Here is a 27,556-nt window from a genome sequence, read left to right on the forward strand (position 1 = left end):
CCAAAACTAAGCAGCTTTAGGAAAAATTCTGCTAACAAAAGAGCACTGGCCCCCACAACCCAGTGGCCCTGAATGCCCCCTGCGTCAGTGGGACTGGCACCAGGGCATGCCAGGCTGCAGGGCTGAGCTGCCTAGCAGGGAGCTATGGAGGCAGGGGACAGCCTGGAAGCACGCAGCAAGGCAGGAGAGAGAGGGAAGACCACAATTGTGCTGTTTGCCAGCTGTGAAAACAATCATGTCTCCCCTGATTTTGTTTCTAGCAGAAGTGGCTACCAGTCTTGCCTTTGCAAGTGCTTAGAAAAGGCACAGATGAGTGCACCTTTGTCAATATTCACAACACGTGGAATAAGGCTGTCCTGGGGTCTGGTGATCAAAACCCATTGTGCCTTTTGCTGTTACATGAAGATGTCTCAAACTGGTGCACTGGGATGCCCTTTCCATTTACAGCTGGGAAAGACTCATGAAGGGCATTCCAAAGCCCATCCTGCAGCACCTGTTGCCCACTGTGTAACCAGGTGAAAAGTTCTTCTCCTGAGGGAACAGATGCCCACAGCAGCCATGAAACCACACCTCCCTCATCTCACTGCATCAGGTAGGGACAGGGGACTAGTTCCTTGACTTTAAAGGTGGGGATCCACATGAGCACAGGAAGGCACCAGAGCAGCAGCAGGTTTAAGTGGCTAGCAGAGCTCCAGCTGGCATAAAGTGCATTACTTTCTCTGTAAGCTGTAGGATGACTTGGGGCAAGTTGAGCCAACACTTCTATTGATGTGCACACTGAAATCAGTGCTGAGACTAAATAAATTAAACCTTGATAATAGACCAATACAAAAGTTACCTCTGTTTGCTTAAGCATCCAGGCACTTCAGAGGTTTAGATGCTCTCTTCTCTCCATCACTCTACACCCCTCCATCCCTAGCTAAAGACCAGGAACAGGAAGATTCATCACTCCATACATGTTTGGTTCCTAGCAAGAGTTAGGGTTACAGACTTTCAGTTGGCACAGTTTTCAGAAGTATCTTAGTGGGTGAGAAGCTCAAGTTTGTCAGAAAAACTCCATATATCACTGCAGGTCTCCAAGGCCCTGATTAATTCCCCTACCCCTGTTTTTTTACCTGGAGCCTAAGGCTCTAAACCAATTAAGAGGCTATTCATAGCACGGAATTTAAGGTAGGAAAATTAGTTGATTATATCCCACATTCACTTGATCAGGTTTGGTTTTGGGGTTTTATTGTAACTAGAAACAGCACACAAAGATATGAAAGTAGGTCAAGAGCAGGAGTTGACCCAACCTATGAAAAACTACTGTTAGAGTCCTTGGTTCATTAACAGGGATGAAGCACTTGGTAGCCCTGGGATGCTGTGCGACCTTCCCAGGTGGGGCTGATTCAGCATTTAAGACCCAGGTGCAAAGTAAAACTCAGTGCCTTGTTGCATTTAAAGAAACACAAAACATCAATTTCTTCTACAGTAATTTAAAGAGTGCTTAAAACAAAAATTAAAATTTAAAAATTAAAAGTGTTTTCATTTAAGATTGATAAATCAGCAACACAGCTAAGTAGTGGCAGGCACACAAGCAATTCCAGCACATGAAGTTCTGTTTCCTATTATTCACAACATTTTAATGCACTTTTAGAGGTTATATATGGCTACAAATGAAAAGATTGCAATTTTAGAAGTGAATGAAATTATAGGAGGGCTTTTAATCCTATTAAAATGAGTAGTTTTACCTCACATTTTACTTGGGCATAGTCTTAAAAAAAGTAGCAGGATTCACTTCTATTTTGAAAGAATTAAGAACAAATGAACTGTAACTAAGAAAAGTAGCTTCTGAAGAAAATGTTTTCATGCAACTTAAACCATCTCTGAAATCCCCAATCTTTAATTTCTGTGTTTTTTTCCACAATACAGCTAGTTCCAAATCACTTTTAAACAAAATTATAATCAGGCATAATATATACGCAACATGAAAAAGGAAAAAAAAAAAACTAATGCCTCTTTGGCCCAGAAGAAGGAAGTCATTTAAGGAAACCACTAAAACCCTCTGTTATGGCTGCAACTATATTAAGGAGTAACATGTATGTAAAGCCTTAAAGAAAAGGAAAACACCAAAGACCTAAAAAATAAGGTGATCCTAACAGTCATTATTTTATGTGGAATCACGGGATCTTTAAGGTTGGAAAAGACCTCCAAGATCACAAAGTCCAACTTTTGACTGAAAACCACCTTGTCAATTAAGCCGTGGCAGTGAGTTCCATGACTGCTTGGGGTTTTTTTGAACACTTTCAAGGATGGTAACTCCACCACCTCCCTGTCCCAATTTCCCAATTCTTCACCACTCCTTCAGGGAAGATATGCACACAACCACACAGAGCACAGCATTATCTGCTTGGGAGTTGTATAAGACAAAGAAGCAAATAGCCTAAACTCTTAGGCATTTTCTAGTTGCTTTTATGTTTGTTTGACTGAACTAGGACTTAGCTAATTTCTTGGGGAAATTTCAGGTTATATAACTGCCCTTTGCAGACATGCCAGCATCTGAAGAACACCAAGACACCTGGTATTTAGAAAAGATGAGGTATGTAATGTAAGTCTAGTGGCCTAGACCAAAATCCTTTCAGTGTTTCAGCAATCCCAATGATAACTGAAAGCAGAAAAATCTATTAATTCCACCAAACTTTGCATTTACTACAAAATACCATCAATGCAATGAGAATCTCCTGAAGCAAGGGTCCAAACCCCCTTGATACCACACAAGTACTTCTCTCTTTACTCAGTTCCCAACATCTGCCTCATTGAGCTCTCTGGTTTGCTTAGGGGTGTTTTGGTTTGGGGAAGGTTTTGGGGTTGTGGTTTTTGGTTGGCTGGGTGTTTCCTGGGGGAAAGAAACTCTAGAGACTTCCAGGCATGCTACAAGAGGTTACAGTGGTGTTCAAAGTTCACAAGAGTCCTAGATAATGATGATGTGGAGGGTTACTAACGCTTCCTTTAACACTGATATTTAATAATAAAATCCTGGGTTTGGACAGAAGCATTGACAAAGTCCTACTCGCATCCATTAATCTGAGGTGGGTTTTTTGCAGTGTGGAATTCCTGCATGGCAGTCTCTCCTTTGTACAAATGTGGGATTCAGCTCAGCTGCAGTACAAAGAGCAATATTGCATAACTTATGATGCACTTGTGTTTTAAGCAGTGATGTAATCCCTCCACGGAACACATGTGAAAATGATGAAGTGCTTGCAATGGGATGCTGAACTGGCAGGCACAACTCTGAACTACTCATAGATTAACCACTCCTGGGATATTTTACTGCTACAGGTTTAGCTTTAAAAGCAGTTCACACTCTTTTTAAAGAAGATGGTATTGACAAACTGAATTGAGAAAATTAGGTATTTTTGAAAAGAAAAACAAATTATCTAAAAAGCCTAAAATCAGATTTATCAGAAAGCCTATGGGAAAAGAAGACATAACTTGGCATTTTATCTGCACACTTTCCTAAGGCTGCACAGCTTGACACTGCAGTTCTTGGTTCTCTCCCTTCCTGTTTCATCTGAAAATATAAACTTCAGCTTCTATCACAGTACTGGGAAACAACTGAAAGTTGATTTAAAGGTCTGAAACTACAAACATTTTAGCTTACTCTAGATATCTAAGGGAGTAACTCACAAGTTTGGCCTTGAGTTCACTAAGCAGTGACATTTGTTTTAACAAAAGAGGAGGCTCTACCTTTTATCACAACGCCTCCTGAAATAGGCAGAATGCTTGCCTTGCACCTAAACAACATTCCAATAAACCAGAGTGAGGTTTTACTGATTTGGCTGAAGTCTCTCTGGTTATTTGCCTCAAGTGTGGTATTACAGTTATTAACTTCACTGTGCATGTTACCTTCACAGCTCAGGATGGAGAGAGGGAAACAGTTTCACTTGGCTTGCAAGATAATTTGCAAAAGGCAAATTTTGATGAAAAATAATGAAACCAAACTGCCAGGCAATGAACTGCCAGCAGTGTCCAACGCCAGTTATTGCTGCCTTCCTTCCAGTGCCTTCAGTACCACTATGTTCTTTGCTATTCTCCTTGGATGTGAATTTAACATGCTCTGTACTTGTGTTGAAGATATGCTAATGAAAAACAGCATGCAGGAAATGCTTTGATTACAGAAGCTAGCTTAAATTTTTTGTTGTTATTAAAAAAGATGAAAGAATTGGTAAAAAGTAAAATCAAATGGAGAAAGTACAAACAGAACATGGACTAGATTTTTATTGACCAACTTAAAATGCATCACTGATAAGAGAGGAAAAACAGGAAAAAAAGCAAAACAAAAAGTCACGAAGCCAGAAACAGCAAATAAGAGAAGAAGTAAAATAAAGTAAAAGCAGCTCAAGAGAGAAAGGAAAGAAACTGGTAATTTCAAGATATGATACAGATAAAAAGAGCTGGAAACTAAAGAAAAGAGAAGAGGAATGAAAATATGGGAATAAGAAGAAGAAAAAAGAGCAAGAGAAGTCCTTTTTAAAAGTGAATGGTGGAAGAGGCCCCAGAGTTCTACCTGCTCTGCAAGTTCAATTTATCTTGCATTTCCCCTTACCTCTTTTCTAACATCCTAAAATATTCCTAGCTCCAACTCTCTGATCATCCTGCTGTTTAGAGCCACTAAGTTTCCAAGAGCTGAAGGGATTCTTATGGTGGCTGTTCCCCAAAAGCTATTTCATGCTGCATTCTGAGCACACACACATCCCACAACCCCTTTATGGCTGTTGAAATGCAGAGACACAGGGGTATGGGGGAGGAAGAATTCAGAAATAAAAAGGAGTAAAGAATATAGGTGAAATCTGAACTCCCATGTATCCATTTCCTAAAGAACACCTTCAGTACCCATCCACAAGCACCACTGCCGGTTAACATGACACTCACCTGCTTCCAAGGCATTAAGAATTCCACTTCCATACAAACAGATGGGGAAACATATGAGCATGTATAGTTAGGGTCCAGACACCTAGCAAATGAACAAGAACTCCCTCTCTCCAAAAGTAAAAATTATCCATGGCTAGATTTTAGGAACAGCCACCCTGGTCCCCCATGTGAGCACCAATGACAGCACAGCAGAAAGGGCTGGACAACAAGAACAAGACAGGTCAGTATTTCAGAAAGGGAGAGGGAAAATCCCATTATCTTATGCCTGATTGGAAAATGTTTGTGGAACTACAGCATCCATCTGACCATTTAGGATTTGGCAATCTACTCATGTTTTCATACCACTGAATAAATCTTTAAAAGACAATTAACAGCATTCCGAAGGAAGAGTAACTACAACAGAGTGAAAAAGCATGTTGAGAGCCAAAGTTACTGTCTCTCAATTTGTCTTTAATTCACCAGACTAGAGAAGATCCCAGACCCCCAGAACATGAGGCTTTGATACACCCTGAGCTCTACAGCACCAGTGCAAAGCAGAGCAAACCATGCCAGTGGCAATTCTTTAATTACTGATGGAATCAGTCATGAAGAGCTTTAAATTGTTCACTTCCCTCCCTAAATCGCTAATGTTATGGGATCTCTTTGGCAACCTGAACAAATGGCTTGCTTTAAGATGCTGTGGAAGATTTATATGTTTGTGTGTTTTCTAAACATTTATTTCAAAATACTTTAACCCTTCTCATCACTAGAGTAAGGCTACAGCATCTGGTGTTCATTAAAACCAGGAAATCCCTGTTTTGCCCTTATGAAACTGTTCAGAGTTGATAATAGTTGTTTTGTTTTTTTTAATTTAGCTTTGTGATGAGGTGTTTTAGAAAACACATTAAATAATGAATTTGAATTAGAAAAATTTTAAAATCTGCTTATGCTAAATTCAAATATTAGTCTTTTGCAATTAAAAAAAAACCCATCAAATCTAAGTTAATGAATTACCATTATCAAATCTAAGTTAATGAATTACCATTATGATACTTAAAATATAGAATTTTGCACTCATCAATTTAAAAGTTGTAATCCATATAACAGAAAAGAAATGATACAGAGGTTCACCCATCTACTCTTGGTGCTTCAGCTTTACTATAGCACATTTTTTTCTAAAAGATCACAAAAGGATTCTGGACCTTGTAGAGAACTTAATCTTCATATCCTTGCTGAATCTTACTATGCACACCTTGGCTGTTAATTTCAATACCTTTGTGTTTCAATTCAAAACAAAACATGGTCTGCCCTTATTGATTTAGTATCAGTAGTGTCTAATTAAAACTAACTAAAACTGTCACCAGCAGTGACAAGAATGATATCATTGAGCCCTGAGTGCTTCATGACAGACTGGAAGACAAAAAGAAAAGCAGTGTTTTCCTAATGGTTCTTTTCCCCCTATATTGGGAGAAAAGCTGTGAATGACCTAAGGCCACAACACACAGGATGTGAAGCTGCTGAAACCACAGGCAGATTATGTTGCAAAACTATACAAAAAATCTGGGATGTCTGGGTGATGCCTGGGTCCAGCCTAGGGCTGGGGTAAAGCACTCTCCATCCATAGCTGCTGCTCCCTCATTAATTACTCAGTCACTCAGCTCCAGCCAAGGAGGCAGGCAGAGAGAGCATGTTCTAAGTTCAAGTCCCTGGAGAGCCAGCCAGTTATTTGTTGCAGACTCTCTTCTCAATCACAAAATGTCATTAAGTGAAGCTAAGAGTATGTTAAACACTTTGAATATTTGCCCCTATATAAACAGCTGCTGTAGCTGCAAATGAAAAGTTACGGAATTGCAAACAATTGGTATTAAGTGTAAACAGATCATATAAACTACACTTTATTTCACAAGAAATAGGAACCTCAGGGTTAAGGGGCTCTTTGTACACAGGCTGTAATTTACTATCTTAGGTGTATATACACACAACCCAGCACACCAGAGCTGGCCAGAGAGTACAAGTTTTAGCTCTAGAGCCACCCTGAAATCCACAGGCATTTGAAACACTTTTTTTGATAGCTTAGCATATTGCTAAAATGTCTTGTTTACAGCCCATTACTATCTCACTATCTAAAGTTTCTTTTGGCACAAGGACTTTCCAGGATAATCATTCCCACTGCAGATACACTCAGTATGCCCAGCTGGAATATGCATTCCCTTTCCTCAATTTTTACTTTTATCAGCCCATAACTCTTAGCTGTTCTATTTCCCATGGTACTCAAATTCATTCCATGTATTGATAGAGCTTCACCACATTATCTTCTACTTGAAGATTAAATTAATTTAATTTAAAGCTGCATCTCCAAGTACCAATGTAGAAATCCAACCAACCACCTCTCTTACCCCTCTTTTTTTGCCTTTCATTCATGTTTTCATCTTCAGAACTAAGCTCACTTAAATCAAGGGGGAAAAGTTACAGGCACCACTTTATTTCTTCTTCTCTGTCCTCAGAAGAAAAACAAACTCTTGTACCTCAGCTTGCTGAGGAGCATTAGGTGTGCATCAATTCCCAGCACCCCAAGGAGAGGGTACACAGAACTCCCCAGGTTTGCACAGAGACCTTGTCACTCCTGCATTACAGTAAATGTTAGTTCCACATCCTAATGCCTACATATGGAACACCTGCATTTTTCCCAGTTTTAATTCCTTCCCCATTTTAGCAAGATTCTTTTTCCATGCAAGATTCTTCTTCTTTTCCCAAGTGGGGAAAAGAAAAAATGAAATCAATTTGGACTTTAATTTTTTTCCCCCCATGTGGGAAAGTACCTCAGAAACAATCTCACTTTACGCCATAAAAATTTTATTAATCCTGCACCTTTCTAAAAAGATAATTTTTCTTCCCAAGGGATGTTATTCATTTACTAAGGTTAGCCCACACCTCCACCTATACATTCTATATATAACATAGAGAGAAATTATCTGAAGTTAATTTTCTTGGATTTTAAATATGTATCAGCCTGACAGAAATGCATGCAGTGTTCCCAATTTCATTTTTTTATGCCGAAGAGAAATGAAGTGTTGCTTTCAATCAGTCACAGCTATGACTCCTTAAGAACAGAGCAAGAAGGTTTATTTCAAAGAGATGTCCAGACTGTATACTTAGTTCACACTAATAGGCTGGACTTCCAAAAGCAACATAATTTAAAACATTACACGGGTCATTCCTAAGAAACAGCTCCACTTAGGTTTCTTAGAGAACCCAAAAAAGCATGCAGGCTGTCCCTGTCAGGGACACAATGGGTATTTACTGTTCTGCTGGGCTTGGCCAACACTCATCTTAGTACTCTACAGAAACAGACACAAAACCCCACAAAACACCCACTCATTTAAAATGTCACCAGAAATGCTGGCTTTGGCTGCTGTAAAATAAAGAAACTCTTCTGATTAGATACAGAATCATACAGCAGAAGGCACACATGCTTAATACAACAGTTTTGATTAAATAAATACTCACAGAATTGCAAGCTCCTTAAAATGGCTTGGTGTATCAAATACCTATATAAAGCCATGATAACTTCAACAAGAAATTTCTGTAAGAAACAGCAGACTGAAATGGAAATACTTCAGGTGACCAGTATTCTATGACTCTAAAAATCCAATTCTTTATTCTGTGGTTTTTTACTATGCTAACAATGAATCCCACCCCATAATAAGATCAAAATAAAATACCTTTTTTCGATTTTGCTCCGATCTTCAACTTTGATGGCCAAGCAATCTGTGTATTTGTTTCTTCCATAATCTATTAAAAAAGAAAGCATTTTCAAAGAATTAAGTTTTTATTTTTCTCCTGCAAAAGCATACGTTCATTTTCTGAAAATACGATGTTTACCATTTTTATAACTGTTAAATATTATTACTTTTAAATAGCACAAGCCAGTAACTGCTTCTCTGGTTTTCTTGAGCACTTTTGCCTGTTAATAAGCATGGCTGAGTTCTGATCATTCAAAAGAATTCCACAGAGCAAAACCAAAATGCTCAACAGCTTCCATGAAGTTCAAATGACCACTAATAGCTACAGCAGGAGCAAATTCGCATCCATCTCTGAGGGAATTTCAAACCTTTACAATTCAGCACAAATATTTCTTCAGTTACCTTAAAATGGTTTTTAAGTAAAGCCTATCAAATTTAAATTGCGTCTTTTTGAGTCTCCATAAGTCAAAATATATTGGTTTGCCTCACTTTTACCCAAAAGCAGCTTTTCATTATAAACTTATCCAGACTCCAGAATTTTTACTTCTGAGTATAGCAGGTCAGAGCAGACATTTGACAGCATTTATTTATTATGACACAGTGTGTAACCTATCTGTACATCTCCAACCAGCCAACAGGGAAAAACTATGCACTCTTTTCACTCTTATGCTGTGAAAACCATGCAGTCATTTAGCTCAGTGTCAGCTCTCATTCTGCTGCTACCTTTGGCTCAGTGAAAATTCCATCAGCTCTATTATAGGCAGATTATACTAAAATTCATCCTGGCACAGAGCTACAGAACTTCACCAACCCATTTAATTGTAAGACAGGAGAAGGAACTGCTTGACACCAAAGACTTGAGCTAGATGAATGGAAATCCAGCTCCTAGAAATGCTGGGCAAGTCTACTGAGACTCAAGGACTTCTCTTTTATACCAAGGTCTCATCAAAAAGTATGGTGAGCTCATACCTCTCTTCATGCTCACGATGGAATGAAAACAATTAAAGTGTCAAAATAATCAGCAAAGCCACTTCCAAATAGAAGAGTAAAGCATTAATAAAACAGCTACAATAACAGTATGTTTTCCATAACAGTATAATTCGGAATTAAGGCAGATTTCTCTAACAGTTCCTAATTCTTATCTTCTACATCCAAATCCCAAGGCCACCACAACAACTTCCAGATTAGCATGCCATGTGGAAAAAAAAGCGTCAGCCAGACTTCATTATACTATATTTTTGGTTTCAGCACTATTGGATAATAAGTTACAGCTGAAATAAAACATTTCCAGGAGGGTGAAATTCTACCAGCAACATACATATACTTTTATATACTTTTCACCATTTTTCAATCCAGATGTAAAAAAAAACAAAACTGTTTCAAAGAATTCACTTGTCTCTGATAAAAGGCTTTGGGTGAGGATTTTTTTTTAATTGTGCTACAGGCAGCGAAATACACAGAAAATTGGAAGGCACTGAATAAAAGGAAAAGGGAGATGCTAAAACAAAGAATGGTGCAGGACTGAGTTATAGAAGATCCAACATGAAAGGAACCACAAGAGAGGAGACAGAAGAAGAATTCACGTCATTCAAGGCAAGTGTTACATCCCATCAGTCCTTTACCCTCTCAATAAAGGTCGGAGACTTCTGTCTTGAAGAAATTAAATCTTCCCTGTTTCTTATGCTAAACTAAAATAAAATGAAAGCCCACAACTTCACAGTTGCACATTCTAGGGACATATGAGAAAGATGCATATAAGATCTTCAAAGGAAAAGCAGTCTGACTGCCAGCTACTGAGATTTGGCCATCTACTATCCTTAAGCGCTTTGTAATGTTAAAAATTGCCACATTAGACCAAAAGAGATAAACTTGTCTTTGTAGGGACCAAACTGAGTTATCTCCTATTCTAGGCAGGCAAAAAAAAAAAAAAAAAATTCAGGATGCAGTTAAATGAAGTACACTTACTGAAGTAACAAAATGCTCAGTCTGCACTGGCTTTCAGCTCCAGGCTGTAATGTTACAATAAATCAGGACTTCGCTAAGAACACTTAAAAAAATTAAACTACACCGCTTACTTCTTAAACTATTGCTGTATTTAAGTTACTACTTATGTATTGTATTTATTATAACAGCAGAGTGTCACAAAGCTCTGGAAAACTTGGAACTGAATTTTTATGAGAGCAGTTAAACTTGAAAGTAAAGATGATATTGAAGGCTTCACAGATCACCGTTGCATCAACTTTTTCTTTCAGCTTTACCATTCAAACCCAGGGAATTTTAAGTGCCAAGATTTTATTTTTTTCCCTGAAAAATCTGGAATAATTCCATGACAACCTCAAGTGCATATTGCAATGGAACTGCTTTATTAGTGAAAACAGTATTAATCCCTGAGAACAGGGGTTCTGCTCTCACATGAAAAAGAGAACTCATAAGCGCTCTATAATACATGCATTCCAATTGTGTAAATACTTGAGTTACATAACATTCAGAGGAAATTCAGCCTAGGGATGACTCAGAGTTCATGATCTCTGCAGAACAGCACCTCTGCATAGCTTCCCTTACTTCCACACAAAATAAGAGAGAGTGAGTACTAACCAGTGCTCTCCTCACCTTGAGGGATCAACTGACCAAAGGGATCAGGCATATCTGTCAGCAAGGTTTAATCCCCAACAAATAACCTCATGCTTCTTCTCAAAATGAAGGAACACCTAAGAAATTGTCTTGCTACAACTTTCCTACCTCCCCTCTGCCCAAGTGTAATTGTATTGTTTACAAGCCAAAATATGTAAGCTATTCTCAGTGGAGAAAAAGCAGAAGAGGACAAGACACTGGAAGACACCAACAAAACAAATAAGACTGTACTCTGACCCTGAAAAAATTGGCTCTAGCTACATATCATTGGGTCTTCAAGATAAAAAAAAAAAGTCTAACTGTAAGGCAGCTGGAAGACAAGCTTTTGGCTTCCTTGTTTTCCTGCTTGAAAAGTTTATAGTTTAAGTACTCTGGGGAGTTTTTACATTAAGACAGTAAGAAATTATTTTTTCTTATGCTGTATTTTTTGTTTAGCTGATTTTGGATGGAAGCTGGAATGTCCTGAATGCAACAAAACCAACCAAACTTCCCCAAAGTCCACAAGTATTTCAGAATTCAAAGGAAGTATTTTACACAGAGTGGATGAACAAGGACAACATATATAACAGACTTCTCTTCATTTAAAGCAGGCACATTAAGTCAAAGTATTATTCTTTATAGCTAGTGTTGGTAAGATACCTATTTCTGACCTTCCCACCTTTGGGATTTGGGCATCTTGGCCTTTTCTGCTTCAGGTATTAATAACAGTGAAAGGAAAAATGGGTCAGACAGGAATCTGCATCTACTAGTGGGTCTCTGCAGTTACCCAGTCTGAATTTCTTCCCCACTTAAGTGAAATTCTTTGTCCAAGCAAGTGAGGAAATGAACAAAATTAAATCAATTTGGACTTCAATACCATGTGGCAAAGTAACTCAGGGACAATCTCACTTTACACCATGAAGATGTTATACCTAGTGTTGGAATACTTGGTTTCACAGATTTTCAGTGTTCATCTTGCATCTTCAGCTTTCAGAAAAGTTGTCTTAGATCCCTAAGTTTGAATGCATTTACAGCTGTATAAACAAGTTTATTTTTATGGCTTATTTGAATCATGGAATACAACTAAGATGAAAATTAAAGGAAAATATATTTCCATAGGACAAGACCTGAAGAGTCACAGCAGACAAGTGAATTTCTGCATGGGGTGATCCTTAGTTCTTCCTCTTGCAGTGCATAAGAGGTGATGCAGTACAATCTGAGAAGATGACTAATCCCTGAACATGACTTTTGGCAGCAAGAACACAGCAATGGGTGTAGCTGGAACCAGAATTATATCTATTTAATGGTTTGTTGTTTTTTTGGTTCGGGGGGAGGAGAAAGCAAGGCAAGAACAAGGATGGGAAGGAAGAACGAGACTCAAAAGAGGGTTGTGTGACGTTACCCATTGGGAATTCAAACTCCAGAACTGGTGAGGTCAGAGAAAGCACTTGTATTGCCAGAGCACATCAGCAGGGCAGCATGAAGGATTACTGGTTTGGTGAGGAAATTTGAGGAATATAATGAATTAAAGAAGAGATTACAAAACTTAGCCCAAAGCCTGGCGCACGTACGCAGCTCTTGTGGAAGCCTGGCTAACATTTTGGGTACAGCAATGGATTTGCATCCCAAGCCCTGTTGTGGCTTCTTTCCCCCTGAGGTCATCTACATGAGCAATCCCAATCAAGAATTCACAGTTTGTCACAGCCACGACTCAAAGTTGGACAGTACAGCCTGACCCCCCATGTAAGCACTAATTCTGCAGGTAAGGAGGAGGGGCTGTTCCTGAGAGGCAGCAATGGCACATGGCCCCAGCACCCCACATCCCAGACTACACTGTCCAGAGCTTCCAGTTTGTGCTCCTGTGTGGCAAAACACCCCATCTACTATGCAGAGAACCAGAATTAAAACCATAAAATACAGAAAATTCTTTAGTAAGTTTGCTGTGACTGCAGTCTGTCAGTACTGACAGCACACATGGTAAGTGCAATCTGTTTAAAATACACAACCAAAGGATGCAAAGGGAGGACAAGGATCAAGCTCCACTTGTGAGTCTGTACAGAAAGGAGCAGTGGGACAACAGAGCCTTCCCACACAAAAGGACATGAGTGCCTGTGTGTCTTCAAGGGCAGGGCTCCTCATTTTCCCATTTTATAGCCCAACTGCCAGAAACCCAGACATTATCAGAAAAGGTGACTGCTTGGCTAGTCCTTCTTCCCTAGTTTTACTTGTCTTGGAAAAAGGTAATATGTAAACTATTTTAGACATTACTGTCTGGAATAAGCAGCATGGATAAGGATCAATACTCCCATATGTTTTTGTTCGTGCTTCCACTGCAGGTCATTTGCTTCGATATTGCATGAAATTGATATTTACCTACTGACTTGTTCATCACTGTTAAACTGATTTTTATTTCAAGTTTTTATTAAATGCTAAAATAGCTATCAAAAACCATTGATGTGTTTCTGATTGATATAGAAAGAGGGAACAGAAGGAAAACTCACCTGCACACTGCTATACAGCACCATGTCAAGCTAAGCAGAACACCAACCCTTCCCCTTCTCAGGGCCAATATTTTGTGCAGTGTTTAAGGCTTACCCAGAGCAGCACACAGGCTGTTTGCTGTAAAGGACTAATCCTAGCCCATACTGACTCTAACAAATTTGCCGTGTTCACAAAGTTTTCACAGCTGTTCCTAAAGAACTTACCAAGAATTAAGGCAAGCATGTGCAGGATGAAGAGGTCCTGAAGCTAAAATTAGAGGTCAAGGTTAACATCATGGGCAATGTATTTATTAATAGTTTTGATCAATGTGTGTCAAAACTTTTATACTAAATACTAAAACTAATAAAACTAACAAAAGCAATAAAGGCACCAGAGAGTAAAAGACATCAGCTGTACAAATGAAACTTTCAGACTACATAAAAGCTCTAAATCATTAAAGATGGAATTGGGAAAGCTGTCTATATGGATATGGCTTTGGAATTTTTATTGTTTCCATTTCCAGTAAGGGATTTTTAGCCTAGAAAGGATGAGAACAAATGCATGTATGCACATTCACACTGCATCTTTTTTTAACCTTCACTTCACCTGAAAAGAACAAAGATGATTCTTAAACCAAGGGTCTTGTTTAAGCAAATATTGCAGTATTGTTGCTGTATCCAAAAGCTACATTAAGTGAACCTCCTGTAACAAAAATTTTTCCAGAACTTTTAACTTAATTTACAAATAAAGCAAAAAAAGTTGAGAGTAAAAATCAATCAATCAAATGCCCTTACCTATGGAGAAACACACAAGTCCTTCACTTGATTTAAAAGTTTATTTTACTCTCAATGGAAATACTAGTCAAGGGTCACAGGTAACACTTCTGTTTTAAATACATGACAAAGCATAGTTGACAACAAAAGATATATTTAAGCATACAAAAAAATTATCTACAGAAGTATCTGTCTCTACAGCACTAATGAATTACACATGTAATATAAAAAAATCCTTAGAAAAGTATCACTGAAAAATGAAGCCCCACAGATCACTGTTCAAAACGCCAATACGCATTCAAATCTCCTCTCAAACCAAAATGAGAAATTCTCCTCCTTACAAGCCAGAAACCCAGAGTATATTCTTGAGTTGTATCATTCTCATACTTGTCTTCTTTATATTATTTTATCCCTCCAAGGTGAAAGAACAAACACTTCTGAGAAGGAAATCCCTCCTTTATTCTGAGGGAGGGTTTAACTCTCAGAATGAAAAGCACTGAGCACCTCAATTGAGATGGTGGTGACAAACCACTCCTCTACTGCTTTACATTGCAAGAGACCTTGCACAAAGTGTTAAGTATAGCAATAAAGTGGCAGAAAGCTGAACTTTATCAACTAAAACTTGATATTACAGGTAAAATCTCAAGACAGTACCCATTGTATCAGAAGCAACACAGAAGAAAGTGGAGATAAAATGAAAAAAAAAAACCTAAAAATCCTTGGAATTACTCCATTGCCTTAGCAGAATGGTCACTATACTACAGATGGGATGAGTGCCATTTTCCACAAAAATGAAGCCTTCCCACCACTCAGCTCTGCCTGAACTAAGCAAAAAGTTAAGTAAACATTCTTGATTTACCTTTTTAGAGAAACTGATCCAACCTAAATAGTCTCCTTTCCACTGGGTGGGGTTTAAAGGGAGACAAATGTCTCAATCCCAAGATTTCCTGCACATGTTAACTTGCACTGACATTCTTTCAGCCCTCTAATCCATGCTGCCCTCTCCAAGCAGTCACTTCCTCTTCCCAGGAAGCTAAATGAGAGGAAGCTCAGGGTAAATTGGATGCCAGCATTCCCATCCCAGCCAGGCACTTGAAGCCAGCTGTGGAAATGTATGGCCTTAATAAATCCTTGTCACATGCTATGAGCCAAGCTCTACATCAAGAGGTTATTTTAATGCTAGTGCAGATCCTGATTTCTACCCAGAAAAAGTAGAATGTGTGGAATCAGTTGCTGCAGCTCCAAGCTGCTGCTGTGGTTGAAACAGAGACAAGACCCATGATAATGTCTGATCACCACCAGCTCATGAGGTCTCACCACCAGATAAATAACACTGCAAGAAACGGAGAGCTCAGTGGTTGCCATCAGAAATGGAAACCCAGCCCTGGGGGAACTACAGTTATAAATAGGCAGCTGGGGAATAGTCATGGCTGAAGACACATGAAAAGTCCTTCAGAAGTTAGTCCTGAATGTGGATAATAATTAGCTTGAGACATCTTAGTCTCAGGTCAATGATTAATATTTTTAATGCCTGAAAATGCCCCAAGCTACTTGCATTTAAAGCTCTAGATATGCTTCACATTCAGAGATTAAAAAGTGAGACTGATCCACTTCCAGCCTGACCTACTGTAAAGAGAAAATTAAATTTATTTTGTATCAGAATATACTACCTATACTTATAAAATGCATACATCAACACTGCATTAATATATTCACGAGTAAGAGTATTGCAGTTAGGTTTGTCCCAGAATAACATAAAAGATATTTTTCAAAGATACAAGAGAAAATACAGGATGTTGCAAACCAAGCTCTTTTACTATCTTAGATAAGCAAACAGGGCTTGAGGAAGATTCCTTGCTGCCTTTGCTGCCAGAGCCTCCTAAACAAATAAAAATGCACAATCATTAATAACTACTGCATAGAGGACTTTAACAGAAATATGATTAAAGATGCAGTTAGATATAGCTATTTTTCACATCTTCAAATAATCACAGGGGGTTTAGTTTTTGGTTTTGGCTGGGCATGTGCTTGTTTTCTCTTTTAGTCTCTTGCTACTACTGTTTCCAAATATCCGGATAGAAAGATACCTGTTTTTGAAGGATGGTTTCATCACATCGGGCTTCCAAAATGGCCTCAGTAACTTCTATAGTGCTAATTATTTAATAAAACTAGTAGGTACAGTTTAAACATGCTACATGTAAGCACAGGAAGGAAAATGAAAAGAAACCACTAGTCTTCCTTTACACTCCTCAACCCCTAATAATTAACAGAAGAGATTTTGGTACACATGTGAAACTTTTGCCCAGTTGCAACTTCACAACTCCAAGCAAACTTATGCCTCCCTCAGGGAATAACAGACTCTGCAGTGAGAGAAACACAAGTATTTAAATACACTTTTTGCCTAAATCCAGAGATACCTTAAAAAGCCCTAAGTAGCTGCAACCGGGCAAATGCATGCAAACACCACTTCTGTTTACTTAAAAAAGGTACAGAAGAAACCCTAAACACAAAACATAAAAGAATGTCAAACACCCAGGAGCAGAAAAACACACAAATTACGGCTGGCTGGTAGTATTTCATGCTTCCTACAAAACCAAGCTCTGCAAATGAACTCTAAAAGGCAGGAAAGCCAGAGCTGAGGAGCCCCTCCAGGCATCCTCCCAAAGCCCTCACTAACACATGCACACTGAAAAATACTGAAATAAAGAGCTTGGATGTGACCTGTGCAGGCAGAGCACCATGAGTGCATCACTCCAGTCACTACCTTCTGCACGTGCAGTCCCAAGAACTCCACCCAAATTCCACTAAAGCCACAGTCTTCACCTATCACCCACCCTACAGCTCACACGCCCTTGAGAAGGCTACAGATACACTCCTGTCCAAAGAAATTTCAGAATGAAAGATTACCATCAGCACTAAGATTCCCAAGTGTTTAAAAAGAAGAAAAGAAACCAACTTAATGATGACAGAGCTAAAAGCAAACCAAAATGATGCATGAAATTCCTCTTGGTCCACAGGGCCAACCCTCACCTGTTTTGGATTATGAAATCTTCAGGACAGAGAATCACCACCTTCTTACATTTTATATAAGAGTGCCACACCTCTATAGGGCTACATAAATCATCTGTTCCCTGGAACAATGTCCTGGCTTTGCTGGGGAAAGGGCCTTGCTTCCTATGAGGCGTGAACCAGATGTTGTGGAACTTGGTGGAAAAAATCCACCATCAACTGAAAATCGGCTCTGGATCAAGTACATGTAATAACTTCATATTATGTATTCCCCTCACAGAATAAATAAGAAAAACAATTTAGAGAGCAAGGCCCACAAGAATCTTTTACATAAATAGTATGTAACACAACAGCAGAGCAATCCATGTTTATTTAGGATTACCTGTTACTGAACTGCAGATCCGAGAGCTCTACAGAGAAAACTGTGCCATTATTTATCTTTTTCTTGCTAAATTATTAGTAGCTCCCAGTGGTTTTGAAAATCCTCATTAGATGATGTTAGATTTTCCCCTCTACAATTTAGAAATATTAGAAGAAAGTATGATAAAGTCTTCAGACCTTTAAAAGTGACGCTACCAGAAGACATTTATCTCCTTTTCACTTGAATTCAGGACTAGAGGAAGAGGCACTTCTTCACTTCACCTTCCCTGCCACAACAGGGCATAAAAATTACCTGAATTTCACCAAGAATTGGGGCTCATTCTGTAACTCCACAAACAACTGCATTGCATGTGCTTGTTTCTGCTAAAATGCTCAGTGAAATTATGCATTTTGACATTTAAATTGTTATTAAAGTCTGGAAGTTGGTAGGAACAGTTCACATCCACTGAGATTCTGTTTGATTATGAAAATCCAAGAAATACTGCGTTCTCACATGTTTGAAGACCAGCAAAAGACTGCTTAGCACCAAACCTTTGTATTAACTTTCTTTAAAAGCCTCTCTACAGCTTAACAATGCAGGCTGAGTCTCTGCAATGCACAGCCTCCTCTCTCCTCCCTCTTGGTCTTGCATGCCATGACATACAGAATCACCTTCCTGAATTTTTGCCTTGTCAATTGCCATTTCAGCATTCCTATGAAAACTTCTTCCACCTCACTAGCCACTTCCAGCCAACCTCAGCACATTGAGGTCAGCTCATCAGAACACACCAAACATGGCATTATTTATGCAAACAGAGCCCTCAAGTTCTAGATGTGGCCTTTCAAGGATGCACTTCTCCCTCCCTGTTCCACTCAAAATCCTGCCAACAATGTCCTGAAGTCTCATTATCTGAACTGCTTTACAAAAATGCCTTTGCTGCAGCTTTGAGTTCATACTGAGTTTCTGGAAGTGCCCTGCTGCCTTACTTTGCAATGTCTTTCTAATGCCACAAATAACTTTCTTCCTCAGTGCACCAACCTGAAACACATGAAATGAGTCTTCATTTTACCTCCACATACTCTGCCTTATTCATTTCACATGAGAGAGGAAAAATTTAACTCTGATTAAAGGAAATTGCACAGACAGAGACGGTGAGTAAGCTATGAGAAACCGTCCAGAGACTTCTTCCAACAAAATAGAACTCAAAGGAGATAGTTTCCATCTGGTTTTATTAGCTGTAGCATTGTGTGTATGTGCTCAGAAACTTCAGAAATCTACACTGTGCAGTAGATGATATTTTAAGAAGAATGCCAGTTAAAATGAAGCAGCTTTAACCTATTGCAGCACCCACACTGTGCCTAGATAATAATTATGCACAAATATTACAAGATCTAAATGCCATGATAGCCACTGTATCATCAGAGTTGGGTAAAGAGTTGCACTCAATGACATAGTTGAAGTTTAGCATATTTTGCTTTCTTCTTAAATTCAACACAGTATTTTCTGCTATTACACTAGTGACTGCATAACTGTAAGGTACATCATATCTACAATAAATAATCAAACAATCAAATACACATGTCAAACAGATAAGCCACTCAAGAAAAAATATTTTAGCCACATTTTTAAGAATTATGAGCAGATTTATCTAAAAGAGAGAAAACACTGTGGTAAACTGAATAATGTACAGAACAAAGCATAGGCTACTATGGCTTAGCTTTGTTTCAGCAAGTAAAAAAACTCCAAGTATTTTGATAAAATCCTAAGGAGGCACTATTGACACATTCTCCTCTGTGCACAATAATATCAGACAGTTAAGCACCACATTTGGAAAAATAACTCTCACTGTCAGTTAAGAGCAACATAAATCTGAAAATCCAAACATTTTGGCAACATATATACTCCTCCTCACCAGCCTTTATCAAGGCATCCCACAGTCACATGCAGGGTAAAGCAAACTTTCACATCTTCCTTTCTGGAACAATCGCTTAAAATTATAGCAAAATACAGCAAATTACTTCTATGGACAACGAGTCAAAAAGGAGTGTCAAGGCATTTCAGCATACAGCAAAGTTTGCACTGCCTTCTCTGTACTAAAGAAAAAACAGCTCATTTTTATTAGCCTGCAACATGCCGATTATAATCAAAATAACTCATAAATAATGTTCTTCATACTATTCTTGAAAAAAAAAAAAGCAACAAAAACAAAAACAAAAAGACCAAAAAAACCCCCAATACTATGCTGCTTTGTAAAAATAATTTGCAAGTCATTACTCTTGACCATGTTTCACTTTGTAGTTTAGTTGCTGCAGGGCTCTTTTTTTCCAGTCCTTCCGTGCCTCGGTCCAACCACAAACTTTGTTGAATCATTTTGTGCATTTCTTTCTTAAAAGCCCATTACATTTCTCAACCAAATATTTATGCTTTCAACAATATCACAGTAAGTTGCAAGGCAGTATTTTAATAACAGGATGCAGCATTTATCCACAGACATCCTTAAGACCTCCTCACGACATCTTCTGGGTTAACAATTAGGCATAACAAATGTTCATCATGCATATTTTAACATTTTCAGTGAAAGAACTGGTAAGACTGTTAAATTGGTTTTGTGCAGGGATGACAGGAGTATACATCAAAGAACCTGTTCCTTATCTCATTCCATGCACGGCTGGTAGCAAGGAGACACTTTAAATGACAAAATTTTTTAAAATTTGATCAATATGGTGGAAACTGCACATAAAGTTTAATTAGTTGATCACATGCATAATTAATTGGGGTTTTTTTTCCCCTCTAGTCAGGTGCTGTTAAAGAATTGAAATATCTTTCTTACCTTCTGAAAAAAGTCTTCCCCACTTTTCCCTTTGCCCTCTGCAGCAGCTGTAAAACAAAAGTGGGATCTGGTTACTAAATACACAGGAGACAATTTACAGGCTTACATATAGAAATTCTCAGTGAGTACATGCTACTGTAAAATAACTCTGGGTGTTTTTTCTCATGCAATAAACATTTGTTAACAGCTGAGCAATACCCAGATTAACCTTTCACAAGTCTCTTGCCAAGGACAGAGTCTGAGCTCTTTGTATTTGGGTACTTGAGCTCAAACACACTGATAGTTACAAAACACACACCGTCTTATTGTAACAATGTTGTCACACTCCATACTTTGCCCTGCAATTCTACCAACAGCAGGATCAAAAGAAAGCCAGGAGAGCACAAGATTTTCTGTATCAAGTATCACATTATTCAGTGATCTTAAGACCACGACCTGGATTGTCTCCCAGTTGTATTTAAATCTACAACTGCAAGTTTAGTTAATGCAAATTATTACACTTAAAATGATAGAAATGTTTGCACATAGCTTATGCTGTAATTTATCTGTGTTGAACTAGCAACCAGTTCAAAACACAGTAGCTCAAACTGATTACAAAGAGGATAATTTCCGTTTCCCTGGAGAACGGGATGCCTTCAAAAAGAACTCCAAGAGTGGAAAAGTTTCCTGAATGGTACAGGATTACTGAAGTAACTTTGTATTTCTTATGTACAAGACAGACCCCTCGAGTTCACCCCATCACCCTGGCTTCAAAGCTTTGTTTCAACTACTTGGTTCTGTCCTCCTCCTCCAATTACACAACCAATTCCAAACTCTTAAGGAACTGGTAACTCAGCTAACGCAATGTGATAGCAAAATGCAAGTGAGCAGATACAGGCTGGAGGCATGAGATGACTTCTACCCCAGAGGAAGAAGTGCCCCTACATTTGAAATAAGCTTCAGTAAGCATCTCAAAATCTCAATAACAACACTTAAATACCACACAGAAGAGCTCACTAGCAAGTTTTATCTAATACGGTTCAGAAGTTCATGATTCAACTCAGTGCAGCCAGAACAGAGGCAGCAAATGAAGCCTGTCAAGCATTCATCTTGTTGCAGAGCAATTCCAGACTCCCCAGTTCCACAAGTCTGAGAAAAAAAAAGACCTCCCCACCTTCAAAACCCATAGGTGTCTTTATGAGAAGAGCAGACTGGTTCATATTTCAGCAGAACAAGGTTTTCTGGAAGCAGAGAAAACAACTGGGGAAGGTTTGTTTTCCAGATTTACAAGCTACTGATACAAGCAGAAAAAGACAACTTCCTAGAAGCAGCCCCTTGATAGGTGCACATTGCTTGGCATGTCTTCTATTAACTCAGGAATGGATAGGAAATGCTTTTGGGAAGGGAGGAGCACCACCACTCTATTTCAAGTGGAACATGGTACCAACATGCTTTTAATAAGAGGGTACATGAGATAAATTGGAGATGAGAATGTGACAGATGCGTGGCTGAAGCTGCAGTTTTGAGAAGAGACAGATTTTGTTCCAGCTGCAAATGCATAATTTCCAAACTGAATACAAACAAGAGATGGTTTAAGATAATAGCAGTGATGCTCTGCAGGGCATTAAGTAGAATGCTGACAAAGAGGATTCCAAGCTTTTTATTGTAGGTTTATTTTTTAATATGAATCATTCTGGTGACCTGATTTACAGCTTGGCCCCACCAACAACTGATGGCACAACAGACAGAATCCAGCAAGCACGGACAAAGTGGGCAAGAAGAGGGAATGAAAACATCCCAAAATGGGTTCACTGGAAAACACACCACAACAGTAGAGACAATAAGAAAGTTGGAGCAAATGGCACTTTATAAAAACCTTTAGTTAGTAACTAGTAGTTTAAGTTGTTCCAACATACTATAAAGATAGGGTCTTTCATTAGAGCTTTTCAGCACATAAGATGCTTTATGATAAGCCATTTGTCAGTCTCGGGATAGCTGTGAAAAGACAGGGCAGACTGTATGGTGGTTTTTTCAAAGGCACTGAACTTGAAGGTCTGTACCTTAGAACAGTTCTTCACATGTTAAGAGATACTTCAATCTGCTGGAATTTTGTCATTTCATGTCCAAGATGCAGCACTATTTAATCCAGAAAGAGATATGCCTCTGATCATACCTCATTTTTCTATATTAAGGTGATCTAGTCATTATCATCTCCATTATGCATTGAATTAATGTGGGAAAGATGCTCAGAATTGGGGCTTAAAGTATTTTGTTACACTTAGAATGATATATTTCACTATAAAAGCAAAAAAAAAAAAAGCCTAAAAACTTGAAGACAAACTACATGAGTAAATGTATTATGCTTCTTTCGAGGTTAGCTGTTTTCCAGCTATTGTCTCCCTTTTTCCTCCTTCCTCATATCATATAACTCTTTGTATCAATTATGTACTTACTCTTTTATTTTACTTCCTAAATTTCCTCTGGTTTTTTATGAGGAGCAATTGCATTTAAAGAAATTTAAATTCTATCAGTAGTTTATGAATTTTGTTATGCTACCCACAATCACCTACATTTTCATGTATGTTTACTCCCAAACTGAGTACCTATGCTTAAGAAAGCTTCCAACATGTGTCTGAAATGTTTACGATTCACGGTGAAATTATCTTCAAGCCTTTCTGCTCTCTAAAGTAGGTAAAGGCAGTCTTGAAAATTCTGAAAAGAGTAGGACTAGCCAAAACCAAGGGCAAATTTATCCACTTCTCTTATAATTGAAAAGCTAAACAGATTTTGTTACAGGAAGACAAACCCAGAATCTTTTGCAGGGAAATGAGCAAGAGAAGCATTCCAGAGTTATGAAACTTATGCAGAAGCCATTAAAATGCAAATCATTTACAGTGTTCTCTACAAGCAGATGCAATTTAGTAAGGCATTGAGGTTTACCTCAAATCAGATAAACTGAGATAAAAGCAAACTTGAATTCATGTTTAGGAAAAAAAATAATCTCCTAGGTCATCACATGCCAAGATCATATTTTCTAAACAAATCTTGAGAGTATTAACCCTGGCTCTCAAAATAAACTTCAGCTTTGAAATATCATATTAAGAAGCTCACGATATTTACATCTGACAATGCACTCTGTCAAATTATTTTTGTAATCTTAATAGTAATAATTAGATTTTCTAACCAAGCTTTATCCAGAAAAGCAGGAATTTTTCAAGTTACCAAACACCACAGACAATAAGCCTTTTCTGGGAGGCTGAGGGGGACCAGCAGTGCTGTACCTGAGCTGCATAGAAGGTACAATAGAGCCCATCTCTACTAAATTTGAAATAAGCTTTCAGATTTTAATGAACAAAGTTTCACATTTTCTGAAATTACTGATTTCGAAATACCACACCAGTAACAAACAACATGAAGAAGTGACATTATTGCCTGGCACGTGCCATAGGAGACCACTCCACCCTTCTGCCAGTGGTCCCTATCCCCAAAGCAGGTTTGAGAAAAATCACAAACCAAATGCTAATTAATCCAGCTGTACCTGGCTTCTCACTGACAAACTGCTTCATTTCTGCCAACTCAGGAAATACTGTTTTCTTAGAAAACAGTATTTACTTTATTGCATTGAATAATCACTTAACCAACCCTCAGAAAAACTAGGATTACTTTTACACGAGGTGGCTACATTGGTTTCAGAAATACAGATGAAACCTATGTAAATGTGCATAACAAGCATTTTATATTTTAAGCTATACTCTGTTTATTGTAATTTCTTCCATACCATGAAATATTTTATATTAGATTTTTGCTTTTCAAGACATATTGGATTGCTGAGGTTCCATCCAATACAAATATAAAACAGTTGAAACAGGTGTTAAGTGTTATGGTACCCAAGAAGTGCACCATTTGTCTACTCAATCACCAAATCATAAAAAGGCCCAATTGTAATTTCTAGGTTCGCATGGAAAAAATGAATTTGAGCTTTCACTTCAAATGTTATTTCAGTTATTAAAAAAGTTATTACAATACAGGTCATATTTTACAGGAAGGGAACCCAAGAAACACTGATTAAGTCAAGTGTTTAAATGAATTACCGTAACTTTGCTGATCTCAAACATTAGTTTTGTGTCTTATTTTCCAAACTCTTGAAGTTATCAAAAACCCAGGGTAACTGAGTGTGACTGAGTTGGTGACTTTGCCTTTACATTGATTAGTGTCCAAACTTCCTCCTCTGTCTGCAGTCAAAGACTACATTTTTAAGAGAACAAAAAAAGCATGTTCTGCTCTTCGGGTCTCAACTACGATGAAAAAAAATCATTCCTTGCATCAAAATACTCTTTAACATGACAGATAACTAGATATTATTTTCACTGTATCAAGACAAATCAACTTAACAGGATTTCAAGAAGCTGTAGAATAATATAGGTAAGGAGGTAAGTGCTCAATTCTCCTTTACCTTTCCTATCCATTGGATGAGAAAGATTTCATAACATTTATGTCAAGGGTATCCTCATGTTATTTAGATTTGAGTTTTTTCTCAAACTGCTACAGAAACATGCTAGCTACATAAGAGCGTAGATTTTTATTTACTCCTAACTTCTTAAATGGAATGGACAGTTATTTATTGAAAGCCTGAGCTATTTCTCCAAAATTACCAAGCTGCTGTCATACACAAAGAAACCCAACCAAAAATTTCTTTCATTGAACCAGAAACCACCTGATAAAGAGATTGTGTTTTCCTGTGCACAAGTCAGACACTAACCCACACATGCTCTGAAAGCTTGCTTATATTAAGCCAAGATAAAGAATTCCACCCCCATGACCACAGAGTTAAGCCAAATTGCTGAAAATATGCCTTTAGGAATAAAAAGATAGAGTGTACATTGTTAAAGAAAAAAAATCTGACCTTAAATTGAATTTGCTGAAATCCAAACAAAACAATTTTCCATTTTTCTTGTAATTGCAAAGCCAGTCTCACTTCCAGTTTTCAGCTTAGGAACTAAGAAGTCTCAGAGACAGCTCAACTAAAATATACAGTCTAGCAAGAGAAGTAACAAGGCTTAAACAAGCAAGAAATCACTTGTTTCTGAAAAATCTAAATATTTGAAACTGTTAACTGGCTTTTCAATAAAGTTATGTACTCCTTTTACTTTATTAATGATAATAAACTTCAAAAAATAACCTGTTACACATAGCAATCTCACTATTTCAGAGTCTTACTTAGCTTCACAGAGTTTTCCAGAACTGATGAATGAAAATCACATATTCAAATGTTCTTAAACTTATATACAGAGCAATCTTCAGGTTTTGAGGATGCTCACTATAGACAGCTCAGAGTCAACTGATGGTACCAGCAAAGGAGACTGAGCAAAGGGAGAAAAGCTCCAAAATCCTTGAGAAATTACTGGAATATTCAATAAAAGAGAAAAAAGCAAACTATACCTGTCCATACAACATGCAGACAAAAAGGTAATAACAAAGTTAGGACCTAGATGGTATCTGGAATATTACAGAAACTATCATCAATCTACATATTTTGTGACAAAAGGACTCTTGGACTGAGGGTGAAAGTGTGTCCTTTTATTAAGAAGTCAGATAAATTTTAGAAGGCCAAACAAACCAACCATGCTACAAACTTAAAATGTTTATAAAGGAGCATTCTTCCTCTGTTAGAGCAGCCAAAGAAGAACTGGAAGAATTTCAGCATGCTCAGTAAATGACAATAAGTAGCCTGTCAAATATCTGGACAGTTTTGGGTGGGTTCCAGTATATCTCCTCCTGTTAGCAGGAACTCAATACACAACTGCTGAGCTATCCACAGAGAGGCCAGCTGTGCTCCAGCATCTGACAGACCAAACCAGTGCTGGGAACTAAGCAGGCTGAGTCTGGGGTGCTTTTTCCCTGCTGCTCAAGTACTGGGTCAATGAGCCCCCTTGGCCATCCAGGCTCCACGGGCTCTTTCTGGAGCTGGAGGAGGCTCACTGGATCAAGGCTGGCATCATAAGAATGTGACTGTAAACACAGACAGGTGACACATCCATCATCTTCATTCTCCCCTCAATACTAGTCATATTCACTTAGAAGAATATTAACTTTTCAACTCCCCTGAATACTATATTAAAATGAAATAGTTGATACTAAAATTAAGATTGCTGGCAAATAACTAAAACCAGCTCTACAACCAGAACTCAGGAAGCTTCACCCATCATTTGTGATGAATAAAGGGAACAGCAAGACGAGAAAAAGAAAAAGCTTAAAATAAACTACACTTGCTTCCATTAGCTCTGCATGCATTGCCAAGAAAGAATGCAAGAAAAAAACCCCAACACATGTACTCTGAGGACCAAAAGGACATTGATTTTCCACAAATATTCCTAGAGATTTCCTCACAGTATTTGTAGGGACCTGACAGATTTAGTGACTGAAAGCTAAGGGGAAAAACAAATAGAAAGGGAAAAAGAGGAAAAAAATAATTGGGTTATACAGAAAGCAACTTGCCTTGTCCCTTCCACCATCAATATTTTACGAGTTGCATAACTACAAAACTCTATCTCTAAAACCAATAATTTAATACATAACAACTGTAAATTTAAGATAGCTAACAGATTTTCCTAAATTTGCAAAACAAATTTATCCCTAGGGACAAAGCTGTCTTGCCAAGACTGTGCATAGAAATAAGTCAGCTTGTTTATTTATTTTTAGAGACAAGTCACAGCTTGAAGGCAGGCAGTGAAGCTGGGGTTGCTCTTTTTCCTTGGTGGAAATCTCTCCTTCCAGAGGCACACATGGGTGCAGCTCATGCCCAGTGCCTGGTGGGATGTGGAGCACAGCGAGTAGGGGCACGGCATTGTGGAGTTAATGAGGATAATGAAGTGACTGCTTT

The 27,556-nt window shown here is 38.2% G+C and overlaps 1 protein-coding gene across 1 annotated transcript in view; it reads right to left on the reverse strand.

Moving 5' to 3' along the window:
• The window catches only part of BICC1 (BicC family RNA binding protein 1), a 90,086-nt gene that overhangs the window by 36,068 nt on the left and 26,462 nt on the right, over positions 1-27,556 (reverse strand). The window contains exons 2-3 of the mRNA XM_084210118.1: positions 20,698-20,744; positions 8,613-8,682 (exon numbers count right to left, since the gene is read on the reverse strand). Coding sequence (XP_084066244.1) covers positions 8,613-8,682; positions 20,698-20,744 — 117 coding nt within the window. The remainder of the gene's footprint in view (positions 1-8,612; positions 8,683-20,697; positions 20,745-27,556) is intronic.

This window comes from Fringilla coelebs (assembly GCF_963513975.1).
Source record: "Fringilla coelebs genome assembly, chromosome: 8".
Taxonomy (NCBI): Eukaryota; Metazoa; Chordata; class Aves; order Passeriformes; family Fringillidae; genus Fringilla; species Fringilla coelebs.